General features: G+C 42.2%; 1 protein-coding gene across 1 annotated transcript; it reads right to left on the bottom strand.

Moving 5' to 3' along the window:
* Positions 1-724: 724 nt before the first annotated feature.
* LOC131222486 (transcription factor bHLH48-like) lies at positions 725-7365 on the bottom strand. The gene is made up of 7 exons (XM_058217563.1): positions 6390-7365; positions 6165-6311; positions 6004-6069; positions 3598-3666; positions 3139-3213; positions 1801-1985; positions 725-1053 (listed from the first exon to the last, which is right to left on the bottom strand). Exons 1-7 carry the CDS (start codon positions 6915-6917, stop codon positions 1020-1022), a joined length of 1104 nt encoding a protein of 367 aa, XP_058073546.1. The 5' UTR covers positions 6918-7365; the 3' UTR covers positions 725-1019.
* Positions 7366-11405: the final 4040 nt, after the last annotated feature.

The raw sequence follows: 11405 nt of genomic DNA, 5'->3' as shown, positions 1-11405 counted from the left end.
AGTTTTTGCTGATATTGTAGCTTAGCTCACTTGAGTTTTAGATCTGCCATGATTTGGTTTGACGTTGTAACGTGAGGCTGCAAAGTGGATTTCATATACTGACCACTGTGTTGAACATATACTGTTGAGCCTTCACGCTCTGACCACTGTGTTGAACATATACTGTTCATTTATAGGTAATATATGGGCTTGAGCTGGTGACGTCAATGTTGAAGTGACCTTAATGTTGAAACGCACTCTGTCTACCACTGAGACATGGACCTCAATGCCGAACCCTATTTCGTTCATATAAAATGCTGAAAGTTCTTGTAAGGAGTTTAAAGATCAATGTGAATCATGGGCACACATCACTGTGAGGCCTGGGCAACTCATCAGATAGCCTGCTGAGATCACCCCCGGCCACAACAAATTAGGCGTCTAGTCAGGTATGCCACCCATGCACGTTGTAGAATGTAGACCGTTGATAATCTCCTCTAACCACTCCATTTTCTATATTCATGTGGTCAGAGATTTTGGACCAGGGTATGTTCACAATCGGGGCCACGTCAAAATAGATGCCTAGATCTCACACGATCATGAGATTCAGGCACATGCCCTGTAAATTGCACACTTCACTCAATTGCAGCATTTAAAGAAAAATGGCAATGAAACTCCATATCCGATGCAAGAACTACAACAGGCATCCAATTTAGTGGCCCAAACGTAGACCGAACAGACATGGGCATTGAATAAAGTTCAGATATCAATTAATCACATGGACGAGGTAAAGCAAGGAACAGATGAGAGGATGGACTACCCAAAGTTAGCAATTAGACAACATACAAAATAGATGTAATCGAACTTCTTTTAGTCTATCTAGGTAGGAAAAAAGATAGGGTTTGAAACTCACTTCTGCTGACACAGCAGAGTGGTGTAACCCTTAAAGAATGTTGAGAGCTCTTCTCAACTATGCTGCTGCCAATATACCTCCATTATGTACACACTACAAACTACCAACAATGATCTACTTGACAGCTTCTTCATATCTCCATTTTCAACTGCTGTGCAGAGGAACTGTGCCAAAAGAAAGAAAAACGAATTAAAAATAAAAAAATAAAAAATAGTGAAATTGCCCCCACCTCCCACCCGATTTTTACTGCTTGTGGATTCTGATTTTACCAAACAATGTCTTGAGTAATGTAAATGCCTGTGGAGTGCTTATTGTGGGAGCATTGTCAGGCACCTGGTGTGTAGGACATCTGACCTATCCAATTAGTGAACCCCACCATGATGATCGGACAAACTAAGAACCACACGTGAATTTGGAGGTTTTAGGGCAGTGTTCATCATTTGTCATGGTGTAGTGACTTGACTCGTCGAGTAAAAAAAAACCTCATCAGCCCATTGACAGCCCTACATTCGAGTAGTCAAACATGGATATTCTGACCAAACAGGTTCTTTATGCTTAAGGAAGAATTGGTGATGCATCCACCAACATGGCATACATGCATGTCAATCTACACCGTCCAAATTATGGCTTCCAGTGTAGATGGAGAATAGCCCGCAAACTGATCTTTCCCCACTAAATTTTGACTGAACATTTCTCTCTCATTGTAGGTAAGCTGGGATGGAAGTTAAAACCATTACCTGTAGGTTGCATCAAAGAGCACTGTCCCATTAACCATCCTTTTGATGGCCATCAATCAGAAGGTGGGGGTGGTCTGATTAGTGTGGTTATTGGGCTAGCTCCACCAACAATGAGGTCTGCAATCTGGGTGATATAGATTGGCATGCATGACAATATTGTATCCTGCATTTAACTTACTTGAATTTACGGAGTCGTAACCAATTAGCGAGGACTCAGGGGGCATAAACGCATGGTTGTCATCTCTTTCCAATAACAATGGTTGAAGGGGCCATCTCGCTCCATTAACTTGGAGTTCTGGCCATAATGATGGCTCTGAACCAACCATTCTTGTGAAATTACCGGCCACTGGACTGCCTGTCTGCAAAGATAATAGAAATTAAAGGAACATGTCAGTACAAGGATTCATATTTCATAGAAGTGAGCCACTACTTAAAACCAACCTTCTTGATTGGAATCTTTTTTTTTTTTTTTTTTCAGCTTTTGGTAAGTCCGCAGGAAAGAAATCTCCTACCTTGTTACCAAATACCGAGAATAGGATCAGAGTAAACGTGGATGACAAAAGAGGATTATACAGATGTGCACTATGTTTAATATATCAGAAATGCTGACCAAGGACCATAGAATGATTCATTCCTTGGGGGTGGACCTGCCCAAAAATCAGGATGGTTAAGTCATCGTGTGAGCCACACATGAATGTCGAATAAATATCTAACATTTTCCAAACCTGGTAGCAAAGGGCCAGGAGCCACACCCAGGTAACGGAGGGGATGCTGTCATGTGGTAGCCTGACAATGATATTTTGTGATCAATCATGAGAATTCACATTTCACATCTTGCAACTAGGCAAAAAAGGATCTGTAAAGTGATCTCAGATGGTTGGAATGTGGCTATGATGATGGTCATTTTTCCGACCACCAATGTTTCTTGTACATGTTTGGTCACCCCCAGAGTTCAGCAGCCTGGTTTTTGGGCAAGGTTATGCGTGTTCATGTTATTTCCCAGCTGAGAAATGGAACCATATCCTACATGCATGTGTGTATCAACATCTGTGCTAGATCTTATTAATTAGCATCTCTTGAGATATAGGTAGGTGTATCCATCAACAAGGTTGGATCAAAATGGTATCTTGTTATTTTAAATAAATGATCAGATACAACAGCCCTATCATAAGATATTTTCAACAAATTTTTTCCTCCAATATATGCAGAATATCAAATATAGGAAAAAGGTGGGACGCACCATGATGATCAGTTGACATGAAAATCAGGACATCCCACTATTGCTCAAGTCAATGTCAGGTGTGGCCGGCCCAAATGAGTGGATTGGCCTGATTTTCATATCAGGTAATAATCATCCAGCAAACATTTTGCACGGATTGGATGTTCAACATCTGAGATATTGGTGGGAAAAAATGGTTGTAATGTAACTTCTGATACAGCCGTTATATCTAAACAACTTCTTGTTATTTTATACAGAAAATGTAAGAAAATGGAACCCATTGATGAACTTACAACTGAAGAGAAGCTGCTCTCTAGACCACTGAAGTCGATTCTTGGGTCCACCGCCGCAAGCCTCATTGACAGGAACTGAGACCACGACCGGTTAGAACATGATAAGAAGTAAGTACCATTGTATAATCTGAATTTATACCTTAGGAGTCATCATTCTTCTGGTTTGTTTGTAATTTTTTCACACAATAGATTAATGAGAACTAATCACCTATAGGTCACCTGAACCACAACAGCAGTGTGGGTCATTTCAGCCACAAAAAATTCACCAGGGGAGAGGGAGATTAAAAAACTTATTTATTACTACTAATTTTCTTTTACAGCCCCAAAAATTCACTGGGGTAGAGGGAGTAAAATAAATCTATGTAATTTTTTTACGGCTGAAATGACCTGCATGGCTGTTGCAGTGCAGTTGGCTGTAGGCGATCAGTTCTCCAAAATACTAGAGTTTGGGCTTCTAACCTCCACTTGACGTTGCAATGATTGCACGTGGTTAATGATCTCGTCCAGCACTAATGCAGTCCCAGAGATCTGCATTTTTAACCTTCGTTAGTAAATAAATACTTTCAAACCACCAAAATAACTTTGCTGTAGAGGCCGCCCCTACATGTTACCACGACAAGTATTGAGATTCAAGAAAGCATTCCGCAATTGGGAGTTATTTGCTGCTCTTGCAGAGCATGCCAGTTCATACTCATGGACGCAAAAATTATGATTGTGGCATAGAGATAATTAAGATTTAACCATCCAAGTAGTGGTTCTCATTGGAGAAAGGTCTTAATCCTGAGGTCAAATTGATTAGATAATCCAACCTTTGATTAGTGGACATTTTGTTTGTGGAATTTGGACCGCTTGACCATTTTCATTCTACCCATCCATTGTATCCATCAATGTGCTGGCTGAGATAATTTGAAGAGGTGATTCATGGGGGCATTCCCAGGCTAATTGATAGGTGGGCAGTAGGTGACATTCTCTGTTCCTACATCCGGTAAATCCACATAAGGGAAGTGGACACAGGAGGATTCCAACCCATGGCTCAGTGGTATACTGAGTGTGTTTGAACATTGAGGTCATGGGTTCCAGTGCCCATGTGGTGTGTTTTAAAAAAAATAAAAAATAAGCGGACGCATGAAAGCAATGTGCCAATGTGCGGCCAACCTGATTCTCACTCCTTTGGTCACCTGGTAGATGGCTACAATCCCTCACAAGTGTGCCATTTTGGCATGTGGTCCCTGGTTCTCCTCTTCAATCTCTCCACATGGGCTGATCCCCTGTTGCATTTTATGTTTAATCCATGAGTGTATCTCTGCTACTGCCTTGCATTTTCATGCCTCATTAACCAGCGTCCTGTGGGCTCTGCCACAGCTGCACTGGTTGGATAATCCAAACTGTCTAATAAATGGATTCTCTTATCAAGTGGGAGCCGTCCTTGTTAAAGGGCTTGGTTCGTCCAAACATTGTGATTTCTGGTACAGTAACTATTCGAAATACTGAATGAAATAGATCTCCAGAATGCATGCCACGCCTGAATATTTATGAATGATGACATAGAAATGCTTCTATTTTCTGCTTACATATCACTTCAGTGGAGCACTCAAGCCGTGAAAAGTGTGGGAAGATCAACTGCAGGGAAAATTGTAACAATCCTCAGAATCAGGTGGGCCACACCAATACAATGATTAAGAACATAGAATAACATTGATTTCAATGATAAATGGCAGATTTCTGTCCCAGCACAGGATGCGTCCCACCCTCTCAACGGCTCTGATGTTGCACACAAGTGACACGTCAGCTCAAAACTATACCCTATAAAGCTATCATTTTTGTTATTTACATCTATATGGTAAAACGAAAACCGTCATCAATGGGTCTGTTAGACACAATCGCTTTCTCCACCGGCAAGCAGCTCACAAGCCAACCTGTCAAGCGTGCAGGCCATATGAGCCGCTCATAAGGTGTCCCTGACCGTTAAGATGACCATATGTAAAACCAGGTTTGTTCCCATCATCAATGGGACATTTGTGGCTCGCCTCGCAAGTGCTCTTCGGACAGAATTTCACTTACATCTTAAAGATGGGGTCCACCTAATTCGCTGCCCAAGCGTCCCATAAACTTGCCAATTTAGCACGTGTGCAACCCGTAAAGGTCCGATTGGGCTTCCAAAACAACCATGACGTTCCTTATTTGAATTCTCGAGTAAACGAGGAGATATGATCCTGCGGCTAAATTGTACATGTGCAGGATCCTTGCTGTTGATCAGGCAGATCTCACCGTCCTGATTTTAGGCCCAGGCCATCCCCATCTTCTGGATCAAATGATAAGAGGCTTGGATCTCGCACGCATTTGCCATGTGGGAACATGCACGCGCGAAAGGAAACCTCTCATTACTCCGGTTTCGTTATCACACGAGTGTAAAAGTATAACGAATAAAAAAAAAGAGAAACTTTTATACTCTGGCGGGCCTGGCAGAACGTGATGAATGATATGCAGGTACTTAGTAAATACTAAAAAATTTGCGTACGAGTCATAAAAGAAATTCAAATTAAACGGTCCTAATCATGGCTCTGTCCAAATCATGGGTCCCAGTCTAGATGTACCCACAACCAGAATTAATATTTTTCGATCATCTGACTATCGGATCGGGGGACATTGATTGGACGGTTGAACAAACAAGTTGCCCACCAATCAGAGGATAGAATTCGAATTCTTAAGAATTTCAGATTCTGACATCGCAACATTGGGTTCCATAATTTAAACGGTTTCAATTAAGTTAGTCCGGTCCACATGTACAAATTTATGGGCGCCTGTGTATCAAGCTCTATACGCTGTCAGAGTACCAACTAACCACCGAATAAAAAGATGCCTGACCTTACTGCAGCCGGGGACCAGCTCCTGCAGTAGCTTCATCCGAGCATTAATCTTCTCTCTCCTTGCCTGACACATGATTTAAGAAATCAAAGCCATTAATTACTATAAATGCATATGATTAACAAACTAAATAAAGATTATCCAATATAACCCGAGATTACTCTTTCCGCCAAGCTGTGACTGTCAGTAGCTTGCCCTCGACGCGCCCGAACGTGAACGTACGGAAGCTTCTCGTCTCCGTTATTTTCTGCGCGCGTTCCTGAGCTTCCATCTTCGGCCTTTCTGCTCTTTTTTGCAGGCGCTTTAACCTATCCATACAAGGAAAGTATCAGCTCTTCTTCTATACAAGACCAGTTACCAGAAAAGGAAATCTTCCTTTCCCTTACCTTGTTTTTCTCCCCTTCTCTTCTCTTCCCGGATCGCTGTTTCTCGGTCGAAATCGGCGAGGAAATCGGGTTCGAGTCGTAATCGGTCGGTTCGGCTTTCAATTTAAGCGAATTCTCGCTGGAATTCGACGGATCAGAGCTCGTTCCGGGCGATTCCCCCGGGAAGACGGAGAACCTCGCTGCTCGCTCCACAGGTGCTGCGGTCGAAGGGAAGGTCGGAGAGCAGCTGAAGGAAAATCCTAGGGCTTTCGCATCCCTTTCTTGATCTCTCCAGACCTCATTGCTGGGAATGGGCGGAGATTCGCCGGATTTCGGCAGGTGTAGGAGTTCTAGAGCTCGGTTCGTCGGAAGGCCGAGAAGAGCGGTGAAAGAGCTTTCGTTTTCCTCTGGCGACTCCAAGCTCTGTTGGAGGAGGTTTTCCTTCATTAAGCTCTGGATCCATTCTCCGAATGGTAAGGTTTCTGCGATTTCCGGCGTGTAATCGCTGGAATTACCAGATCCAGCGCCGGAACCTTGCGATGCATCCATCAACGGCTGAATTTGCTTGAACTCCGATCAGATCCGTAGAGAAGTGTCCCAAAATCCGAACTCTATCTCGCTTTCTTCGCATTCGGGTTTCCAAACCTAACTAATTCTTGACAGAAACGATCATTAAACCCTCTTTTCTCGCCATGTCCCGTCAAAATTGACCTCGAATCCACCAAAATCCCAAACCGCCTTTTCGAAAATATACTGATTTGCAGCTGGAATTCAGCTGAGAAAAACAGAAATCTCCTTGCAGGTGTACCGTTTCAGCAGCAGCCGCGGGTTTCAGCTTTCGGAAAGAAAGCCAGAAGCCGGGAGGAGACCACTTTCGGAAAGAAGAACGACATTTGAGGGAGATATTCCACGGATATACAGAGGTTCTTCCATGGCCGTCAGCTTCTCCATTTCATCTAATTACGGTTTTACCAGGAGCAGCCCCTTCCGAAAGCAACGCTCCTTTTAATGGTTTTTCCTGAAGAGAAAATGATTTGATACTCTGGCGGAGTGCAATGGATGATACGCAGGCATTTAGGAATCACATAGAGATTGCACAATGTCATACAAGTAATCAAAGATACCGACCAAAGTAATATTACCGATTTAGATGATTCACGAGCCAAAAATTAGGCTTATATGATTATCTGGCCATTTGATTGGTGGACATTCCTTTGACGGTTGAAAATGAAAATCCTTTGCTATTACTTATTATCTCAACAAACTAGTGGCCACGAATCAGAGGTCATGATCGTCCAACCAATCATATTTTGTATTCTATATTAGTGCCAGCAGGTTCCGCAATTTAGTCAGCTGATTCGAGTTACTAAATGCTACGTGTACCATTTAGGTGCTGCGTATCAAGCGTCACACGCAGTCGGAGTATCACATGACCGCCCTTTTATCGTGGCAGGGAAAAGGCGCCCTCGGGAAAGAAAAGAGACGATAGTCCGTCGGCCTACCTAAATCGTAGGCCGCGCGTGTCTGTTTCACATGTGATGCCGCTATCAACGGTAATGACCCTCGCAGTGGCACTCCCTCCGGGCACGGCTATGTGGGCCACCTTGATGTATTTTCCTTACATCCACGTTGACCATCCGTTTTGACAACTCATTTGAGGGAACCACCTTCGGGTCACCGAAATGTTTTTTTGCCGTAAAAACTGTTTAAAAGGTCACAAAGACCTGTGGCTTAAGAGACCACAGAAATATCGACTTTGATCCAAAACTATTGTGGCCCACAAAAAGTTTTTAACGGTCCATCACCACTGTTACCTTTGGTGTGGCTCAGAAGAGATTTGGATCTGCTTCATTTTTGGATAATTTTCTAAAATAATCTTTTAAAAATGATGGACGGTGTGGATGTAAGGAAGATATATCAAGTGGGGCCCACCCTCAGAGATCCACCCACAGGGGTGAATCCGGGTATCCATCAAAAGCCGCGCCCATCCCTCGGGGAAGCGGATTCCGTACTAACCCACCATGTTTTTTTAGTATTTTTATCCTGCCGTCCATCCTTTTTTACCGTATCATTTCCGTGAATAAACTCAAAATTTAAGTAAATCCAAAGCTCAAGCAGACGACGCCACATAAACCCGTATGATTTAAACATCTACCGTTGAAATTTATAGAGGGCCACGGAAGCTTTGGATTAAGCTTATATTTGTGGTTTCCCTTCATCCATATCTATGTGATCTCATGAACAGGTTGGGTGACAAACAAACATAATTGTGGGCCCTAGGAAGGTTTCAACGGTGGATATCATTCTTCCCACTGTTTCCTGTAATGTGGTGCATGTGACTTCAATATGATTCAATTTCGGTATTGGACCCTAAAATGATACGTAGAAACGGATGGACGGCATGGATAAGATACATATATCCATGGTGGGCCCACAGAGTTTACTCAGTACGCAATCTGCTTCCTCCCTCGCCCCTCCAACTTGAATTTGCACAGCCGTTGTATCTATCTCTTCAGACCTTTTACTCTACAAGTCAGTGCAGCGCCTGGGGCACAGCATTTCTATGGCACAACGCGTACATCACGACTGACCTGCCGTGTAAGAAGGTTGGCAGGACTCTTACTCGACTCGGTTGGTCGACAGAACTTGACTCGATGGGTCAATGCAGGGACGCGGTGAGTCACGGTTTTTATAATTAATGAAATAATACATTAAAAATAAAAATAAAAATTCTTGGCTACATTTCCTTCTAGACTCTGGAGCGGATTAGGTGTTACCCGGGTAACACGTTAGTGAGTGTTACCTTGACTGTGGGCCCATCTTGATGAATGTTTTATATATCAACGCCGTCCATCAGTTTTTTCCAGATCATTTAAGGAAAATTTACGAAAAATCAAGAAAATCCAAATCCCAGGTGGACCACATCACAGGAAACAGTTGTAATTTAATGCTTACCATTAAAAACAACTAGGGCTCACCTTAATATTTATTTACCATCCAACATGTTGATAAGGTCAAATATACTTAGATGAAGGGAAAAGACAAAGATCAGATTGATCCAAAAATTTTATAGCCCACAATAAGTTTTTATTGGTCAATCACCACAGTTTCTAGTGTTGTGGTCGACCTGAGATTTAGATCGTCTTAATTTTTTGGGATTAAGTACTAAAATGATATGGAAAAACAGATGGAAAGCGTGGATATACAAAAGATTCATCAAGGTGGGGCCAATACGGTGAATGTAACACCCACTAACATCTTACCCGGGTAAGACCTAATCCGCCCTATCCGGTAGACTTTATGCTATGATTCAGCTGTTTGGTGAAAAGTTACTCATCTGCATATAAAATTAATTAACCTGGCATCCACCTTGCCTGTTAACATATTGACCTATTTAAGCTAGTGGGGACCGGTCATGTTGTGTTTACTGTAGCTTGCTCATTAAAGAGACTCATCATGATGGGCCCATCCAACATTAGGTCAGCTAAAGCGTAGAGAATAATTGAAAACCATAACAGAAGCCTTTAAATTCATGCACTGGCGTACATGATGGTTACATGGGCCTGATTTATAGATGTCCAACTTTTGGTGGGCCAATCCTTCTGCACAGGTTTTGCTGCCATATCTACAGACATCCGGCCCCATGTCCGTATCCTTGTAAAAGGTACGTGGATTTACTCGAGAGCATCTCACAGGAAGTTCATGCGCTGGAAACCTAATTGGGTCCCACTGTAATGTTTGTGAGAAATCCATCCGTCCATCTTTTTTTGAGATAATCTTAGGACATGGAACCAAAAATGGCCCGGATCGATTAAGTGGTCCTAAAATGTCGACAATTGAAATATTCATGGGGCCATACAAGTTTCGAATCAGGCTAATATTTGTGTTTTCAATTCATCTCAGTATGAATGGTGCTACGAATGGTATGAACTGCGTGTAAAAATCACTTTCAACCCAGGTAAGTTTCAATGGTAGGAATTTCCCTACCCACCGTTTCCTTTAGTGTGGCCCACTTGAGTAATCGAACCGGGTCATTTTTGGTGCTATGTCCTAAAATCATCTCAAAAAATGGATGGACTAGGTAGATTTCTCACAAACATTGCGATGGGCCCCACCTAGGTTTCCAGGGTAGGAACGAGGCTTTTGCAGGAATTCCGCTTCATTATAAAAAGAGGCTTAACCTCCACGTACTTGCAGAGGGACCCACCTCTTCTTTTAAGAAAACTCTAATATCCTCACATCATATGTGGATAGCAACAATATACATTGGGTCCTCATGAGTGTGCGAGTGGTAAAAGGGAAAAAAAAAAAGAAAAAAAGAAAAAGAAAAAGATGAGAGGCAACAATATACATTATTTAGTAGTTGCATATTTAATAACCAAGAGTTTAATTACGAATCAGAGGTTAGAACTGTTAGATCAATCTGATTTTGGGACTTTGACCTAATGACAGTGAGGCCCGCAATTAGATCGCTCTAATTGAGTTAATGCATTGTTCAATCTGAGTGTTGGAGTAACAAGCACTGGAACTGTTAGATCAATCTGATTTTGGGACTTTGACCTAATGATAGTGAGGCCTCCAATTAAATCTCTCTGTTTGAGTCAATGCATGGTTCATTTGCGTGTCCGAGTATGAAGAGTTACAACGGTAACAAGGGTCATGCACAGTTGGTGTATCAAATAACCCAAGTTTACTTGCTGTTCTGCAGCTCTCGTGTTCTATTCAATAAGGTAAAAAGTCAGGACATTGATTTTTTATTTTCCATTTTGATTTTAATGGTGAGGTAAAGTGATGTAGAGCAGGTTGCAAATACTTTCATGGTTAAAAAATGCCCAACGAAGGCCTGATTGAAGGTGAAAATGATTTGTACGGATAGAACTTTAAATTAGTTGTATCTCACAAATTAGGATGAGTTTTTCTAAGATGGCCAATTTCATATATACTGTGCAAGAAAACTCTCAACACAATGCGCGTTGCAAATTCATTTTTTCAAGAAGTTATTCGGCTGCATGGGGTTCTAAAATCAATCACCTCAGA

This window comes from Magnolia sinica, chromosome 13 (genome assembly GCF_029962835.1).
Source record: "Magnolia sinica isolate HGM2019 chromosome 13, MsV1, whole genome shotgun sequence".
In the NCBI taxonomy this organism is placed as follows: domain Eukaryota; kingdom Viridiplantae; phylum Streptophyta; class Magnoliopsida; order Magnoliales; family Magnoliaceae; genus Magnolia; species Magnolia sinica.
This window is presented reverse-complemented; position numbering and strand designations above follow the sequence as displayed.

Excerpts from the sequence above, each read along its gene's own strand:
- LOC131222486 (XM_058217563.1), bottom strand. The coding sequence starts at position 6,917 with ATGGATGCATCGCAAGGTTCCGGCGCTGGATCTGGTAATTCCAGCGAT. Across the intron at positions 6,070-6,164 it reads GTCACAGCTTGGCGGAAAGA|GCAAGGAGAGAGAAGATTAA; the intron begins GTAATCTCGGGT and ends ATCATGTGTCAG. Across the intron at positions 3,214-3,597 it reads CATTGCAACGTCAAGTGGAG|TTCCTGTCAATGAGGCTTGC; the intron begins GTTAGAAGCCCA and ends TCGTGGTCTCAG.